At 47.1% G+C, this 19,723-nt stretch overlaps 1 protein-coding gene across 1 annotated transcript; it reads right to left on the bottom strand.

The window, feature by feature from the left end:
* Positions 1 to 10,384: 10,384 nt before the first annotated feature.
* LOC311107571 (matrix metalloproteinase-17-like) lies at positions 10,385 to 19,461 on the bottom strand (the record flags this gene model as incomplete). Its single annotated transcript, XM_084150077.1, has 11 exons — positions 18,515 to 19,461; positions 17,875 to 18,007; positions 17,534 to 17,687; positions 17,346 to 17,454; positions 17,030 to 17,207; positions 16,573 to 16,749; positions 16,394 to 16,490; positions 16,171 to 16,244; positions 15,706 to 15,855; positions 12,773 to 13,024; positions 10,385 to 10,776 (listed from the first exon to the last, which is right to left on the bottom strand). The coding sequence occupies exons 1-11, from the start codon at positions 18,671 to 18,673 to the stop codon at positions 10,385 to 10,387; spliced, it is 1,875 nt and encodes a 624-aa protein (XP_084006203.1). The 5' UTR covers positions 18,674 to 19,461.
* Between the last annotated feature and the right edge of the window lie 262 nt (positions 19,462 to 19,723).

The raw sequence follows: 19,723 nt of genomic DNA, 5'->3' as shown, positions 1-19,723 counted from the left end.
TCGTTGACTCTCCTCAGGACTTTGAACGGCCCCACAAACCACAGGCTCAGCTTCCGGCAGGGCAGGCGGAGGGGCAGATTCCGGGTCGAGAGCCAGACCCGATCCCCCGGTACAAAGACGGGGGCCTCACTGCGGTGGCGGTCAGCGTTGGCCTTCTGACGACGCACGGCACGTTGGAGGTGAACGTGGGCAGCATTCCACGTCTCCTCCGCACGCCGAAACCAGTCATCCACCGCAGGAGCCTCGGTCTGTATCTGGTGCCACGGTGCCAGAACCGGTTGGTAACCTAGAATACACTGGAAAGGAATTAGGTTAGTGGAGGAGTGGCGGAGAGAGTTCTGGGCATATTCTGCCCATGGCAAGAACACTGATCACTCCCCCGGCCGGTCCTGGCAGTAGGATCGCAGGAACCTACCCACGTCCTGATTTACCCGTTCCACCTGCCCATTACTCTCGGGGTGGAACCCAGAGGTCAGACTGACCGAGACCCCCAGACGTTCCATGAACGCCTTCCAGACCTTAGATGTGAACTGGGGACCTCGGTCAGACACTATAACCTCTGGTAACCCGTAGTGCCGGAAGACATGTGTAAACAGGGGCTCCGCAGTTTGCAGAGCCGTGGGGAGACCGGGCAGAGGAAGGAGGCGGCAGGCTTTAGAAAAGCGGTCCACAACGACCAGGATGGTGGTGTTACCTTGGGAGAGGGGAAGATCAGTTAGAAAATCAACACTTAGGTGAGACCATGGTCGTTGTGGAACTGGTAAAGGTTGTAACTTACCAGCTGGGAGGTGCCTAGGTGCCTTACTCTGGGCGCACACTGAGCAGGAGGAGACATACACCCTCACGTCCTTAGCCAAGGTAGGCCACCAGTATTGTCCGGTCAGGCAGCGCACTGTACGGCCGATACCTGGGTGACCAGAGGAGGGTGACGTGTGTGCCCAGTAGATCAGACGATCACGGATAAGAGCAGGCACGTACTGTAGCCCATCTGGACACTGAGGTGGAGAGGGATCCGTGCGTAATGCCTGCTCTATATCCGCATCCATCGCCCATACTACCGGCGTCACAATGCAGGAGGCCGGCAGTATGGGAGTGTTGTTGCTGGGCCTCTCCTCTGTGTCATACAGCCGGGACAGCGCATCTGCCTTCACGTTCTTCGTACCCGGGATGTATGATAGAGTGAAATCAAACCGGGTGAAGAATATGGCCCACCTGGCCTGGCGAGGATTCAGCCTCCTCGCTGCCCGGATGTACTCCAGGTTAAGGTGGTCCGTCCAGACGAGGAAAGGGTGTTTTGCCCCCTCGAGCCAATGCCTCCACACGGTCAAAGCTCGGACAACAGCCAACAGCTCCCAATCACCAACGCCGTAGTTCTGCTCCGCCGGGCTGAGCTTCGTCAAGAAGAACGCACAGGGGCGGAGCTTGGGTGGCGTACCTGAGCGTTGAGACAGGACAGCTCCTATCCCAACCTCGGACGCATCCACCTCCACTACGAACGGTAGTGATGAATCAGGGTGGGCCAGTACTGGGGCTGAGGTGAACAGACCCCGCAGTTTGCTGAAGGCCTGGTCAGCCTCAGCAGACCAGCGGAGCCGGGACGGCTCACCCTTCAACAGGGAGGTAATGGGAGCTGCGACCTTGCCAAAGCCCCAGATAAACCTCCGATAGTAGTTTGCAAAGCCAAGGAAGCGCTGCACCTCCTTAACCGTGGTTGGAGTCGGCCAATTACGCACAGCTGAAATGTGATCTCCCTCCATCTCCACACCTTAGGTGGAAAATGCAGTATCCAAGGAAGGAGACGGACTGCTGGAAAAACATACACTTCTCTGCCTTAGCATGAAGGTCATTTTCCAACAGTCGGGCCAGCACCTTGCGAACCAGGGACACATGCTCGGCGCGCGTAGCGGAATACACCAGGATGTCATCGATGTAGACCACTACACTGCAACCAAGCATGTCCCGAAACACCTCGTTCACAAAGGACTGGAAAACTGAGGGAGCATTCATCAAACCATAGGAAATCACCAGGTATTCATAATGCCCCGTGGTTGTGCTGAATGCTGTCTTCCACTCATCTCCCTCTCGGATACACACCAGGTTGTACGCACTCCTGAGATCTAATTTGGTGAAGAAGCGCGCCCCATGCATTGATTCAATCACTGAAGGAATGAGGGGGAGAGGGTAACTAAATCTTATCGTCTCCCTGTTCAGTGGTCGATAATCAATGCACAGGCGCAGACCTCCGTCCTTCTTTTTCACAAAGAAGATACTTGAGGAGGCGGGTAAAGTGGAGGGACATATATACCCCTGGCGCAGGGACTCGGTGATATATGTTTCCATAGCCACCATTTCAGCCTGTGACAGGGGGTATATATGACTCCTGGGAGGTACAGCGTCTATCCAGAGGTTTTTCGCGCAATCCCCCCGCCCGATGAGGTGGTAATTTAGTCGCCTGCGTTTTAGAGAACGCTTGTGCCAGATCGAGGTATTCAGGGGGAATGCGCACGGTGGAGGTACTGTCTGGACTTTCCACCATGGTTGCACCAACGGAAACACCTAGACAGCTACCCTGACACTCTCGCGACCACCCCGTGAGAACCTTCTGCGGCCATGAGAAGGTGGGGTTGTGGAGTGCTAGCCAAGGGATACCTAATACCACAGGGAAAGCAGGAGACTCAATAATGGAAAAAGTAACCTGCTCACAATGAGTCTCCTGGGTAATCATGGTGACTGGTGCAGTAACTTCCTTAACCAACCCAGACCCTAATGGTCGACTACCAAGTGCTCTGATGGGGCGTGGAATGGATAGGGGAATCAATGGAATGCCTATACGGTGTGCGAATGCCCTGTCCATAAAGTTCCCAGCTGCGCCTGAATCGACTTGCGCCTTACACTGTGGAACTACCATGTGCTCAGGAAAGGAGATGTGTATTTTACAGTGTGCAGCAGAGGGCTCTGAACGAGTGTGGGTGTTCGATACCTGGGTTGATGTGAGAGTGCCATTCCTGCTGCCTCCAAACCCAGAAGAGCGTTGACGACAGCGTGTGGTGAAATGTCCCTTCGTGCCACCAGTGTGACACTGGCGCTGTCGTCCTCCGCTCTCTCGGCTAGCGGTTCCACCCATCTCCATCGGTTCTGGATCCGAGTCGGCCGGGATGGAAACGGGCAGACCTCCTCCGGGACGTCCTCTGGTTTCCAGCAGGTTGTCCAAACGAATGGCCATGTCCACCAGTTGCGAGAAGGACAACATGGTGTCACGGCAGGCTAGCTCCCGTCGGACGTCCTCTCGCAGATGCCACCGGAACTGGTCGATCAGGGCCCGCTCGTTCCACCCGGACCCAGCTGCCAGAGTTCAAAACTCCAATGCGAAGTCCTGCGCAGTCCTCGTCCCCTGCCTCAGGTGGACCAGCTGCTCGCCCGCCTCTCGACCCTTGGGCGGGTGATCGAAGACCGCCCGGAAGAGGCGAGTGAACTCCCCATAGTTCTCCAACGCGGCTCCTCCTTCGTTCCACACCGCGTTGGCCCACTCCAGGGCTTTCCCAGAGAGGCAGGAGATGAGGGCAGACACCTTCTCCCGCTCCGATGGAACCGGCCGGATGCTGGAGAAGTAGAGCTCCAGTTGGAGAAGGAATCCTTGGCACAGCGCCGCTGTACCGTCGAACTCCCCTGGTCGGGATATCTGGATGCCTCGGGGTGCTGGGGTGTAGGTGGTGGGATCCGGTTGACCAGCTGGTCTCGACGGATCGGGCTCTCTCCTCTCCAGGCGTTGGACGACCTGAAGAACCCGACCCATCGCTTCACCCAAGCTGGCTAGCATAGTTGAATGCTCCTGGACCCGTTCCACGACTCCAGGCATGTGCGTCTCTCCCGCTGACTCCATATTCGGGTGGGTGATTCTGTGATGAGGTGGTGTTGAAGGAGTCAGGCACAGGAGGGTAAATCACAGAATAACAGGCTTTAATCCGCAAAATACAGGTTTACGTAGAAATGCGTCAAACACACTCCAGGGCACAAAACAGGCGCACTGGAAAATACAAGGCACACGGGAAAATACTCCCGTCGATACACAATACACGAGCTCCACCGAGCTGCACTAATCTCCACAATAAACAATCACCCACACAGACAAGGAAGCAGAGGGAACACTTACACCATGACTAATGAGGGAATAAGGACCAGGTGTGTGTGATTGAAGACAAGACAAATGGAGTGATGATAAATGGATCGGCAGTAGCTAGTAAGCCGGTGACGCCGAACACCGAAACCTGCCCGAACAAGGAGGGGAGGCAGCCTCGGCGGTAGTCGTGACAGGCACACTGACAACTTTTAGCTTTGATAATTATTGATACATTTATTTAAACCTAGAGCTGCTGTGTTCTGTCTCTGTGTTTTTGGTTTATGTAATGGGCCATAGTATAAGGTTATGTACACTACGTTCAAAAGTATGGGGTCACTTAGAAATATCCTTGTTTTCCATGAAAACATACATGAAATGAGTTTGAATAGGAAATTTAGCAAAATGAATGTGGTCATTGACAAGGTTAGAAATAATGATTTTTAATTGAAATAATAATTGTGTCCTTCAAACTTTGCTTTCGTCAAAGTATCCCCCATTTGCAGCAATTACAGCCTTGCAGACCTTTGGCATTCTAGTTGTCAATTTGTTGAGGTAATCTGAAGAGAGTTCACCCCATGCTTCCTGAAGCATCTCCCACAAGTTGGATTGGCTTGATGGGCACTTCTTACGTACCATACGGTCAAGCTGCTCCCACAACAGCTCAATAGGTTTGAGATCCAGTGACTGTGCTGGCCACTCCATTATTGACAGAATACCAGCTGACTGCTTCTTCCATAAATAGTTATTGCATAGTTTGGAGCTGTGCTTTGGGTCATTGTCCTGTTGTAGGAGGTAATTGGCTCCAATCAAGCGCCATCCACAGGGTATGGCATAGCGTTGCAAAATGGAGTGATAGCCTTCCTTCTTCAAGATCCCTTTTACCCTGTACAAATCTCCCACTTTACCACCACCAACGCACCCCCAGACCATCACATTGCCTCCACCATGCTTGACAGATGGCATCAAGCACTCCTCCAGCATCTTTTCGTTTGGTCTGCGTCTCACAGATCCGAACACCTCAAACTTCAATTTGTCTGCCCATAACACTTTTTTCCAATCTTCCTCTGTCCAGTGTCTGTGTTCTTTTGCCCATCTTAATCTTTTATTTTTATTGGCCAATCTGAGATATGGCTTTTTCTTTGCAACTCTGCCTAGAAGGTCAGCATCCCGGAGTAACCTCTTCACTATTGACGTTGAGACTGGTGTTTTGCAGGTACTATTTAATAAAGCTGCCAGTTGAGGACCTGTGAGGCGTCTGTTTCTCAAACCCTGACACTCTAATGTATTTGTCCTCTTGCTCAGTTGTGCACCGGGGCTTCCCACTCCTCTTTCTATTCTGGTTAGAGCCAGTTTGCGCTGTTCTGTGAAGGGAGTAGTACACAGCGTTGTAGGAGATCTTCAGTTTCTTGGCAATTTCTTGCATGGAATAGCCTTAATTTCTCAGAACAAGAATAGACGGAAGAAAGTTATTTGTTTCTGGCCATTTTGAGCCTGTAATCGAACCCACAATTGCTGATGCTCCAGATCCTCAACTAGTCTCAAGAAGGCCAGTTTTATTGCTTCTTTAATCAACACAACAGTTTTCAGCTGTGCTAACATAATTGCAAAGGGGTTTTCTAATGATCAATTAGCCTTTTAAAATGATAAACTTGGATTAGCAAACACAACGTGCCATTGGAACACAGGACTGATGGTTGCTGATAATGGGCCTCTGTACGCCTATGTAGATATTCCATTAAAAATCTGCCATTTCCAGCAACAATAGCCATTTACAACATTAACAATGTCTACACTGTATTTCTGATCAATTTGATGTTATTTTAATGGACAAAAAAATGCTTTTCTTTCGAAAACAAGGACATTTCTAAGTGACCCCAAACTTTTGAATGGTAGTGTATATACATTTAGCTTTGGATTTAGCTTTGGCCTTAATGTGAATACCATAATCTTGTGAACAACCTCACTGTGAACAACCTACTGTTTGTCTGTCCTCTCTGTCTGTCTGTCTGTCTGTCTGTCTGTTTGTCTGTCTGTCTGCCTGTCTGTTTGCGTGTGTGCCTTAGTGTGTTTATGGATGAGGATGCATTTCAAAACAATCATTCAGGAAACACAAACATCGTATTAGAGTACAAATAATTGTATTCATGCAACCATTCCATCATCAGTAGCCATATCACTGTGAACCATCCTTTTCATCTTGTGACTCAACATCGTGCAAGCTCTCCTTTTTCTCAGCGCAAAACTCTGCAGAGAGAAGAGAGGAGACGTTAATGAGAACTTGGACAAGGTTTAAATGAACACAGGACTCAGCCAACAGGGATCTATTCTATAATGACAACATTATAAATTAACACAATTATTATAATTTTTTAACATTTTTATTTAGGAGTTAGATCAGCTTTAATATTGCAATGTGGCTTCTATCAATGTAATTGTTTGCATAATTTCCAATCCCCTATATATAGATTTTTTTGTAAATATATATATATTATTTGAAATACACTGCTCAAAAAAATAAAGGGAACACTTAAACAACACATCCTAGATCTGAATGAATGAAATAATCTTATTAAATACTTTTTTCTTTACATAGTTGAATGTGCTGACAACAAAATCACACAAAAATTATCAATGGAAATCAAATGTATCAACCCATGGAGGTCTGGATTTGGAGTCACCCTCAAAATTAAAGTGGAAAACCACACTACATGCTGATCCAACTTTAATGTAATGTCCTTAAAACAAGTCAAAATGAGGCTCAGTAGTGTGTGTGGCATCCACATGCCTGTATGACCTCCCTACAACGCCCGGGCATGCTCCTGATGAGGTGGCGGATGGTCTCCTGAGGGATCTCCTCCCAGACCTGGACTAAAGCATCTGCCAACTCCTGGACAGTCTGTGGTGCAACGTGGCGTTGGTGGATGGAGCGAGACATGATGTCCCAGATGTGCTCAATTGGATTCAGGTCTGGGGAACGGGCGGGCCAGTCCATAGCATCAATGCCTTCCTCTTGCAGGAACTGCTGACACACTCCAGCCACATGAGGTCTAGCATTGTCTTGCATTAGGAGGAACCCAGGGCCAACCGCACCAGCATATGGTCTCACAAGGGGTCTGAGGATCTCATCTCGGTACCTAATGGCAGTCAGGCTACCTCTGGCGAGCACATGGAGGGCTGTGCGGCCCCCCAAAGAAATGCCACCCCACACCATGACTGACCCACCGCCAAACCGGTCATGCTGGAGGATGTTGCAGGCAGCAGAACGTTCTCCACGGCGTCTCCAGACTCTGTCACGTCTGTCACGTGTTCAGTGTGAACCTGCTTTCATCTGTGAAGAGCACAGGGCGCCAGTGGCGAATTTGCCAATCTTGGTGTTCTCTGGCAAATGCCAAACGTCCTGCACGGTGTTGGGCTGTAAGCACAACCCCCACCTGTGGACGTCGGGCCCTCATACCACCCTCATGGAGTCTGTTTCTGACCGTTTGAGCAGACACATGCACATTTGTGGCCTGCTGGAGGTCATTTTGCAGGGCTCTGGCAGTGCTCCTCCCGCTCCTCCTTGCACAAAGGCGGAGGTAGCGGTCCTGCTGCTGGGTTGTTGCCCTCCTATGGCCTCCTCCACGTCTCCTGATGTACTGGCCTGTCTCCTGGTAGCGCCTCCATGCTCTGGACACTACGCTGATAGACACAGCAAACCTTCTTGCCACAGCTCGCATTGATGTGCCATCCTGGATGAGCTGCACTACCTGAGCCACTTGTGTGGGTTGTAGACTCCGTCTCATGCTACCACTAGAGTGAAAGCACTGCCAGCATTCAAAAGTGACCAAAACATCAGCCAGGAAGCATAGGAACTGAGAAGTGGTCTGTGGTCACCACCTGCAGAACCACTTCTTTATTGGGGGTGTCTTGCTAATTGCCTATAATTTCCACCTGTTGTCTATTCCATTTGCACAACAGCATGTGAAATGTATTGTCAATCAGTGTTGAAAAAAAGTGGACAGTTTGATTTCACAGAAGTGTGATTGACTTGGAGTTTCATTGTGTTGTTTAAGTGTTCCCTTTCATTTTTTGAGCAGTGTATATATACTTTTTATATATTTTTCTTCTTTATTATTTTCCCCTAACCCTACCACCCTAATACTAAATGTTGCCTGGTGTCCTTTTTATGAGTAGGTTAGGGTTAATAATGACCTGTAACTCCATCGTAGGAATACTGTGCAGGCTGAGGATACTGGAGGCATTCTGCTTGCTTCCGGAACGGCTTCAACTCTGACTCCGGCAGTGTCCTGGTCTTCCCTGGAAACAGAAGAAGAAAGAAACTGGTTGATTTCATGACTTGATTGACCAAGGTTCAAGGTTTCCAAAATCTTTTGGATAAATGTTGGTTCTGGCCATTGGAGGGATCTCAAAAGCACACACACACACACACGCACCTACCAAAGATATAGAGAGATCGGACATGCACTCCGGCCATAGTGCTACTGAAGTGCATGATGAGACAGTCAGGGCAGGTTTGTAGGAAGTGTCCAGTGGAAGTCACATTATTCTCTATGTAAGAAAAAAACACACAGTAACTCTCAGAGTAATTTAACAGCATCTTTTCTATCTGATAATATAGCCTAGAATGGCCAGCCAGTCAATAATGTTTGACTTACGTGTGATTTGCAAACTGTTTTTGGAAAAGCTCATGTTGACAGAGGAGTTAAGGCATTTTCCATCACTGGCAGAGGAAATTAGATGATCATTAGAAATATACTTTTCTTAGAGCTGTAGAATGTCTATTCACATAGCAGAGCTACTGTGTCTAACGATACATGACACAAGTGGATAGAGACAAGGCTGTAGAGAGTTACTATCACTTACATCAAGTTTCCCTGGTTCAAAAGGACCGTCTCATTGTGTGAAGTGGGAAAGATTTCAATCCATGTGCTGTTGGTCTTTCTCAGTATTGCATTGAACAGCTCATGGTCCGAGAAACCCTCGATGAAGATCCACTTACCAAAGATCTGTGGGAAAATGTATTGGTCTGTCATTTCATGTCATACATTTCCGTTTTATATCACTATTTGTCTGTGAAGCATAGTGCCTGATGGCAGAGGCTGTATTCTGCCTATAAGTTGGAGTCAAATGCCTTTTAAACTATAAGTTGGAGTCAAATGCCTTTTAAACTCCTTTAGATTAAATACAATACAGTTCACAGATTGGAAATCGTCACTATTTCTAACATACCACAACACCACTGTGGGCCTTCATAGAGGTCCACTCTATAGATAGGTGATGTACTCACAGTATGTTGGTCTTCCGGTGCGAGCAGTTTCACCAGATGTCCACAATCCTCTGGTGCCGGTGCTGCTGTTCCCACTGACAACAGAGCAAGTAGAGGGGCCAAGTAGAGGACACACATCGTGTAGATCAAGGTAAACTGAGCCTTCAGAGAAGTAAGTCTTAGCAAGAAGGAAGCCTTGGTTGTCAATGAGCTGAAAACACCTTCAATTTATACAGAGGTAAGACGTGGAGTGTTTTAAGATAATGTTTCTCTCCAAGTTATGCAATACTGAAGTTACCCAAATCAGCATGTGGTTGAACTCTAGGACGCAGGGAAATTCCAAAACGACCCCAGTGACAGCAAGATTAAACAATTGGACCTCTACAACTATCAGTTATTTCTAGTTTGTTTGGTTTGGTCAGGGGCCTAAATGGCAGCACCCCAAAAGACACATGTTGACAGTGACTATGAACCTAATGGTGACTTCTATTACTATTAGTATCAAAATATAAGTTAGACATCTGAGTTTATGGTTTAACAATGAAAACTGATGACAATAGAGTTTTATTTTATTTGGTCACATAAAATGTTCTGAAATCATCAAGTGTAGGCTGTACAACAAGGTGCTAAGGGATACATTTCACAGATAGACATAGAGGTACAACAGCAGCAGATAACTGTTTATAATTAATCTGAAATGTCCAGGACAAATATTCCTCCTTTGGGGTGTAGGGACTTCTTGGTTGTGTCCCAAATTCCCACCTTCTCCTAACCCAACCCCTATACCACAGCCCTAAGAATGGATTGTAAGGGTGCATGGCAAACTTTGTCATAGTGGAAGGTGAGAAAGGGCCTAGCACCATTGACAACAGCAGCCACAACCTGGAGGGAATGGAGGGGGTGAGAAAGGGGGAGGCCATTGTTGAGTATTGGGACGTAGCCATGGGATAGAAGGGGGTGAGAGGGGGACGCCGTCGAGAGTATTGGGACGTAGCCCAACATCACACAGTTATCAGGGGGAGGAGAGTCAACAGCAGGGCACTTATGAACAAAGTCACGCTCACGCTGCCAACTTTCGCTCCATTCAGGCAAGTGCAGGGCCAGTGCTGCAGTCCCTCTCTGTCTGTGTCTCTGTCGGTGTCTCTGTCCAGGCCATGGCCCCTCCTCTGGCCTCCGCTCTCTTCTCTCTCCCTCTCCTCCTTCCTCCTCTCGAGGAGCTCCTGTCGTCCAGTAGGGGGAGACAGAGAGAGAGAGAAGTCGTCTAGGACAGGTGTGGAGGGGTGAGGGCAGTCCAACCAATCGGTGGCCAGGGATCGAGGGTATCCTGCCTCTGGGACGGAGGCTGGGTGGGGGAACTTCCAATATAAATCTCCTTTGAAGAGGTAGATGGAGCCTGAGGAAGTGATCAGACCTAGTATTTCAATTACTTTTCATTACATTTCAAAACAAGTATTCTGATAACCTTTATTTGACAACATGTGAAATGTATTTGGAAATACAGTATAAATAGTATTTGAAATAAGTATTTGAAAATACAATTTGGTACACTATTTGGTTTTTGCAAAATAAAAGTATTTGTTTGGGCTGTGCATTTGAAAATACTCAAATATACATTAAAAGAAATACACATGTACAGTGGGGAAAAAAAGTATTTAGTCAGCCACCAATTGTGCAAGTTCTCCCACTTAAAAAGATGAGAGAGGCCTGTAATTTTCATCATAGGTACACGTCAACTATGACAGACAAATTGAGGAAAAAAAATCCAGAAAATCCCATTGTAGGATTTTTAATGAATTTATTTGCAAATTATGGTGGAAAATAAGTATTTGGTCACCTACAAACAAGCAAGATTTCTGGCTCTCACAGACCTGTAACTTCTTCTTTCAGAGGCTACTCTGTCCTCCACTCGTTACCTGTATTAATGGCACCTGTTTGAACTTGTTATCAGTATAAAATACACCTGTCCACAACCTCAAACAGTCACACTCCAAACTTCACAATGGCCAAGACCAAAGAGCTGTCAAAGGACACCAAAAACAAAATTGTAGACCTGCACCAGGCTGGGAAGACTGAATCTGCAATAGGTAAGCAGCTTGGTTTGAAGAAATCAACTGTGGGAGCAATTATTAGGAAATGGAAGACATACAAGACCACTGATAATCTCCCTCGATCTGGGGCTCCACGCAAGATCTCACCCCGTGGGGTCAAAATGATCACAAGAACGGTGAGCAAAAATCCCAGAACCACACGGGGGGACCTAGTGAATGACCTGCAGAGAGCTGGGACCAAAGTAACAAAGCCAACCATCAGTAACACACTACGCCGCCAGGGACTCAAATCCTGCAGTGCGAGACATGTCCCCCTGCTTAAGCCAGTACATGTCCAGGCCCGTCTGAAGTGCATTTGGATGATCCAGAAGAGGATTGGGAGAATGTCATATGGTCAGATGAAACCAAAATATAACTTTTTGGTAAAAACTCAACTCGTCATGTTTGGAGGACAAAGAATGCTGAGTTGCATCCAAAGAACACCATACCTACTGTGAAGCATGGGGTTGGAAACATCATGCTTTGGGGCTGTTTTTCTGCAAAGGGACCAGGACGACTGATCCGTGTAAAGGAAAGAATGAATGGGGCCATGTATCGTGAGATTTTGAGTGAAACCCTCCTTCCATCAGCAAGGGCATTGAAGATGAAACGTGGCTGGGTCTTTCAGCATGACAATGATCCCAAACACACCGCCCGGAAAACGAAGGAGTGGCTTCGTAAGAAGCATTTCAAGGTCCTGGAGTGGCCTAGCCAGTCTCCAGATCTCAACCCCATAGAAAATCTTTGGAGGGAGTTGAAAGTCTGTGTTGCCCAGCGACAGCCCCAAAACATCACTGCTCTAGAGGAGATCTGCATGGAGGAATGGGCCAAAATACCAGCAACAGTGTGTGAAAACCTTGTGAAGACTTACAGAAAACGTTTGACCTGTGTCATTGCCAACAAAGGGTATATAACAAAGTATTGAGACACTTTTGTTATTGACCAAATACTTATTTTCCACCATCATATGCCAATAAATTCATAAAAAATCCTACAATGTGATTTTCTGGATTTTTTTTCCTCATTTTGTCTGTCATAGTTGACGTGTACCTATGATGAAAATTACAGGCCTCTCTCATCTTTTTAAGTGGGAGAACTTGCACAATTGGTGGCTGACTAAATACTTTTTTTCCCCACTGTATTTGAAGTGATATAGCATGGGGCTTAATGTTTGTTGACATACATTCACACATGTATTGTACATTGTGTGAGGTGTCTCTAACATATCATATTTTACATAGTCCTTCTCATAGAATCCCAGTCTCTGCTTTCCTCGTTGCTCTCTCTCTCACTCTCTCTCACCGTCTCGCTCTGTGGTAATTCCGTTCACTCCTCCTCTGATGAGCTCGGTCCAGGTGTCACTCTCTTCTTCCTCTCCTCCTGCTTCCCCCTCTCCAATGTCCCCCCACACTGGTCCTTCCTCTGGGTCCCACATCATGCCCTGCTCCTCCTCTCCTCCCTTTCCTTCTGTCTCTCCCCGTTTCGTCAGGGCTGAGAGGGGGCGGGGGTAGCCCTCCTGGAGAGAGAGGTCCTTGAACAGCCAAAACTGGGACCCTAAAACATAAAACAGAAAGAGGCTATAAAGCATCTCCTTAAGGTTGAGGTTTGGTTTACAATTCATAAGGGTATACAGTGCATTCGGAAAGTATTCAGACCTCTTGACCTTTTCCGCATTTTGTTACGTTACTGCCTTATTCTAAAAGGGATTAAATTGTTTTTATCCCCCATCAATCTATACATAATACCCCAAAATGACAAAGCAAAAACAGGTTTTCACATAAGTATTCAGACCCTTTACTCAGTACTTTGTTAAAGCACCTTTGGCAGTGCAGCCTCAAGTCTTCTTGGGTATGACGCTACAAGCTTGGCACACCTGTATTTGGGGAGTTTCTCCCATTCTTCTCTGCAGATCCTCTCAAGCTCTGTCAGGTTGGATGGGGAGTGTCGCTGCACAGCTATTTTCAGGTCTCTCCAGAGATGTTCAATCGGGTTCAAGTCCGGCTCTGGCTGGGTCACTCAAGGTCATTTAGAGACTTGTCCCGAAGCCACTCCTGCGTTGTCTTGGCTGTGTGCTTAGGGTCGTTGACCTGTTAAAAGGTGAACCTTCGCCCCAGTCTGATGTCCTGAGAGCTCTGGAGCAGGTTTTCATCAAGGATCTCTCTGTACTTTGCTCCGTTCATCTTTGCCTCGATCCTGACTACTCTCCCAGTCCCTGCCGCTGAAAAACATCCCCACAGCATGATGCTGCCACCACCATGCTTCACCGTAGGGATGGTGCCAGGTTTCCTCCTGATGTGACGCTTCGCTTTCAGGTCAAACAGTTCAATCTTGGTTTCATCAAACCAGAGAATCTTGTTTCTCATGGTCTGAGAGCCTTTAGGTGCCTTTTGGCAAACTCCAAGCGGGCTGTCATGTGCCTTTTACTGAGGAGTGGCTTCTGTCTGGCCACTCTACCATAAAGGCTTAATTGGTGGAGTGCTGCAGAGATGGTTGTCCTTCTGGAAGTTTATCCCATCTCCACAGAGGAACTCTGGAGCTCTGTCAGAGTGACCATCGGGTTCTTGGTCACCTCCCTGACCAAGGCCCTTCTCCCCCGATTGCTCAGTTTGGCTGGGCGGCCAGCTCTAGGAAGAGACATGATGGTTCCAAACTTCTTCCATTTAAGAATGATGGAGGCCATTGTGTTCTTGGGGACCTTCAATGCTGGGGACCTTCAATGCTGCAGACATTTTTGGGTACCCTTCCCCAGATCTGTGCCTCGACACAATCCTGTCTCTGAGCTCTATGGACAATTCCTTCGACCTCATGGCTTGGTTTTTGTTCTGTTATGCAATGTCAACTGTGGGACCTTATATAGACAGGTGTGTGCCTTTCCAAATCATGTCCAATCAATTGAATTTACCACAGGTCAACTCCAATCAAGATGTAGAAACATCTCAAGGATGATCAGTGGAAACAGGATGCACCTCAGCTCAATTTTGAGTCTCATAGCAAAGGGTCTGAATATTTATGTAAATAAGGTATTTCTGTTTTTTATTTGTAATACATTTGCAAAAATTCTAAAAACCTTTTTTCACTTTGTCATTATGGGGTATTGTGTGTAGATTGCTGAGATTTTTTTCAATCAATTTTAGAGTAAGGCTGTAACGTAACAAAATGTGTAAAAAGTCAACAGGTCTGAATACTTTCCGAATGCACTGTATGAATAGGGGCGGAGAGAGAGGCTAGAATCATACTGCTACAGTTTTTCTAGATTGCTACGACACTTTTAATGAAACTGGGGTCCACTTGATCTCCATCATAACCTAATGAGCACAACAGTATTCTTTTTTGCAAAGCTTTAAGTAATTTCTCATTGCTTTCACACACAATGCAAAAGCTAAGCACATTTTTGCAAAACAGTAAACGCAACTCTCTACAAAAGACGCAAAACTCAGTTGAGTAAATCATGACAAACAAAATGAGTCACAGCTGATACAAATTACTCCCATGAATGTGCACCTCTTCTGCACGTGTGCAAAACTTCTTTGCACAATTCTTCAATCTGCAATCAGTCCTTATTCATGCATCAAAGAGGTCACCTCTGAGTAGCTGTATGCAAGCATGGACCAAGTAAGAGGCTGAGGGCAAGGACAAAGGAGCGGTAGAGGGGCCCATAGAGGAAGATAGTTCAGCTCTCAGTTCAAATGGAAAAAGGTCAAATAAAGCCTTTTGTTTCTGGATATTCATGCTCTTGAGTGACATTGTTTCTGCATTGGTCATCTTTGGTAACATCCTTTTAGGAAAAAATAATATATTATATTTTTTACTATATAATTATAGTATCAACCAATGTCACAGACATAAAAAAGAGGCTGTATGTTTGATTTTGTGTAATGTATCTAATGTTTTGAGTCTCTTTTTGCATTTTGTTAATTGTTTTGAAAAAGTGAATTCTGTTTGGACAAATGTTCTCAAGCAATTGATAAAAACTCTAACAGTTTAGTCAGTTGAGTAGCACTAATTCTCCACTGTTGTTGATAATGTGTCACTTCTGCATTGTGATACTATGTGGAGTAGAATAACCTCCAGACTCTAATCTAAGGTCAGTTTATAATTTCCCCTCTAAAAATGGTTAAGGTTAGGAGTCAGGGATGGAATGCTGATCCCAGATCTGTGCCTAAGGGCAACTTCTACCCAGAGCTATCTGTGTGCAGGTGGAGTGTGTGGGGTGACTGGGGTCAGAGGTTACCTACCAGTGATGAAGATGATGGTGTGGTCTGAGTGTCTCTCCAACACAGCCTGCAGAGGGGGCAGGTTAGGGGGCAGACCCCCCCACAACCTCCTCACCGAGGCCCCCCGGCCCGACACCAGCCCCCCAGTACTGACCCGCCACATACTCAGCCCTGCCAGAGAGAGAAGAGGGAGGTGAGGAGGTGACAGATGAGAAAGGAAAAAATAATAATGTAGAAGGTGAAAGAGGGTGGGAGAGAAGTGAGGAACAGAGAGGAGGAAGGTACGGTAGGAAGGGTAGAAAGAGAGAAAGGAGTATGGGGTGAAGGAAAGATGAAGAGAGGTGAGACAGAGTTCAGTTCAGTACACAGTCCTGCAATTGTGGATATATCCACCAGGGGGCGATCATGCCACTAGAATAATGAGGGAACCTGGGGACAATAGTCACAGCAGCCAACCAATAGGGAGCCTATCTACACCACACTCACCTTTAAAGAAGAACGTCTCTCCCCTAATGTTGGCCACTGCATCAAAGCTAGTGTTACAGCGGTCTACAAAATGGCTGAAAGAGAAGGAGAGAGCAACAGAGAGGAGGAGTGAAAGGGAGGGAGGGAATGCCGAGATGGGGGAGAGAGTTATTTGTTGAGTGGCTAAAGCCTTATCCTCTTTTGTTTCCCTCTCTGTGTCCTTGTGTCTGAAGTGTGTCAGTACCTGTGTCTGTGTCGGTGTCCGTGCCTGTCGCGATGCCGCAGCTGAGGTTCAGGAGCCAACCGGGGAACGTCTGTGACCATGAAGTGATTTCTATTACCTGCAAACACAACACCGTCGTTTCAGAACCCATCACACACCCACACATATACACATACACACACAAACACACAGAGACTGACCGTAGAGCCTGGTGATGTGCTCCAGGTCATGGGGGCCCAGGCGGTAGTGTAGAGGGTCTCCTACGGGGCCCTGGTAGTAGGGTCTCATCACAGAGCGCCTGGCAGACGAGTGGGACAAACCCAGGGCATGGCCAAACTCATGCACCAGGACCGTGAACAGGTCAGTACCCTCAGAGGCTGGGGTGAGGCGGGGGGGGGGGTTAGGGTGACTGTTAGTAGTGTGTTGACTGTGTCCATAACATTCTCCAAATTGAAAACTTACATCCAAACCCATTTCTATTGTGAACCTCAGTGGAGACTCAAACTTAAATTCCACCTACCAGAGGGCTACACGGCGCTATCAGTGTAATACGAATACTATCCTTAATTTTCTGATCTACTGTTTGACTTGGAATTGGGCCCTTGAATCACCCAGTACCTCTCTCTGCTGTCTCTGGTTCTTTTGGTTGTCACTCACCTGGCTGACGGAACGCCCACTCCTCCTCGGCGTCCAGGTGTACTCCGCCTGCTCTAGCAGGGTCAGAGGGGAAAAAGGCGTGGCCAACAGCTCCCCCAGCCCCGTCAAAGGGGTATCCATCACCATGGAAACCGTGGAGGAAGTCCACCTGCATGTCTGCCCCTTCTGAGCCTCCCACCTGGCAACAGGAGAAACAGGAAGTGAAGAGAGAGAGAGCGAGAGAGCGCGAGAGAGCGAGAGAACGCGAGAGAGCGAGAGCGAGAGTGAGAGAGAATATATTTATATTCAACTAACACATCCAGGGAAAGAGACTGACCTCGTGGAACTCCAGCGGGGTTGGGTCCGCCCACACCCTCAGGGCGTAGAACACCAGGGAGCGAATCGTCTCACGGGAGAGGGAGGAGGAGGTGGGGTATGAACGCAACCTAGGGAGAATTAGAGAGGGATTGAGAGTGAAGATACAGAGATGAAGAAGGAGGAATAGTGAGCAGTAGTCTTATGAACCTCCAGTTGATGTTCCTTCGTGTCCATGTGGTCACAGCCCTCTTTCTCCTCAGGCTCTGCCCCTCCTGGAGCTGATTGGCCAGTGGTCTTGGCTCCTCCCCTTCATCTGGCAGTGAACATCGTGGGGCTCGCATCAGAGCCAGTGTCTCCTCATCTGAGAGAGGACAGAGAGAGAGGAGGTCAACAATAGGTCAGTAATACAGGAGTGAATGAGAGAGAGAGGGAGAGAGAGATCGGGAGAGAAAAAGAGAAAGAGACAGAGACGGAGAAGGAGCGAGAGCAACACAGAGAGGATGGATATAATCAACCTAATTGTCCCAACCCTATTTCTATTTTCTCACCTGCAACTCCTGTCTCCTCCAGGCCTGCGAACCTCTGCATGGCTCTAACAGCATGAGTGACAGCTGTCCAGGCCTGTAGCTGTCCAGTAGAGGGGTCTGAGGGCGGGAGGTAGCCATACCTGGTCAGCCAATCCTGGGACAGGAAACAGAGGCATTGGATTGAGAGGCATTATAGTAGGTCAGTCATAAAATGTGTGCTGCATAGAGACATATGTTGGGTAGCAGAAGTGGACATTTTGAGAGGGTAAAGAGATCACTAAACTAAGTGAAGATTAGATAAGTGAAAATCAGAGTTTGACTGCTCTTCAAAGTGTGTCTATGTACAGTATCTAAACTAATCCTGTGAAGGTACAGGTCCATATCCATGTGAGCCCAGTTTCACAATAAAAAATATAAGCTTGCGCAACACTGGCCTTGCAGGCAACGATGTCAAGTGAAAAAAAAATTATGATACAAAATCAGATAAAGGCATATGATTTATCACTTTTGGTAGTGAATTTGCATTCACAATTCTTTCGATTCACAATTTTCACTTCAGAGGCCATCCATAAATGACAGCAACTTGCTGGAATAAATAATCCATGCTGGATGAATAATAAAATAGCCCTAGGGTATTATATGCCTCCGCATTTTTCCTCACCACCAGTCCAGTGCTTTGGTCGTCAGTGGGGGTAACAGGAGCAGAGGAGGTGGATGCTGTTGTGTCCGTTGGGGCAACTGCCGAGCCTTGGACCCCGGACACGGACACGGTTTGCGTGCATGCGCACAGGAGGAGAACACTCCACGCTGCTGCCTTCATCCTGCTGGCGTTCACATATTCCAATGAAACTCGGAAAACAAAGTTGGAGTGAACATTTATCGCCTTAGGTCAGTTCATCCAAGCGACGGGTCCAGGTCTCCGAGGTGTCATCCGTCCTTCATGGTTGGGTTGACGGTGAGGAGTGAAGATAAGCCGTGACAGGACCAGTGCATCTCCGGACGTTTTGGCACTGCTGGTAAAACGCTCTGGGGATGGGAGAGCACCAGTTTACATGTTCGTTTTCTGCTGTTGTTGCCAAAGAAAACGTTTATGCTATCTCTGATCATGCTGTCATTACATGGCACACTTTATGTTAAAGGCTTTAAATGGCTTTACCAAGCTTGCCCTTTGCACCATATGTCGCAAATCCTTCAAACATGCAGAGGTATATACATTATTATAATAGGCCAGCACTATCGCAACAAAGCTGTATAGCCTAGTTTTTTACTCAGCATAAAAGTGAGTAAATCTCCTTCTTTATCATTGAGAAAATGTAAATAATATGTAGCCTATATCATGCAGAGGTACAATATTATCCTGAAAATAATGATGAATGAAAATGTCAATGAAGATAGTCAGGAGATGTAGGCTACATACATGTTCGATAGGCAGATGAATCAAGAAATATCTAATCAGGAGGTGGAAGAACATTTGCATAAAATAAATAGGGGAGGGGTGTGTTAGTGTGTACAAGAAGACACTGGATTTAAATGCAGAGGGAAAGTGTGTATGGGATGGGGTTGGGAGTAAGGGGGGCTGAGAAGGACGTGGTGCTTTAATGAAATTAGCATGTGCATCACGCACAAATGGTTCTAACACCCTCTGTCAGACAATCACAGTAGCTAAAAAGCATATACTGTACGTGCTAATATACATGCTGCTAATCTACTAATGAAGAGGGGGTGCGAAAAAATATATGATCTGTTAAAGCTAAATACATCTGTACACCGTTACTGGAAACATGACATAGTGCAACATGAATGCATGCTGTATGCACTAGTTTGCACACTCATGAAATAGTGCATACACACAAACAAAGTGTGTACACAC

Source organism: Coregonus lavaretus (genome assembly GCF_964263955.1).
Source record: "Coregonus lavaretus genome assembly, chromosome: 32".
NCBI lineage: Eukaryota > Metazoa > Chordata > Actinopteri > Salmoniformes > Salmonidae > Coregonus > Coregonus lavaretus.
The sequence above is the reverse complement of the archived record's forward strand: the minus strand, read 5'-3'. Positions and strand labels throughout refer to the sequence as shown.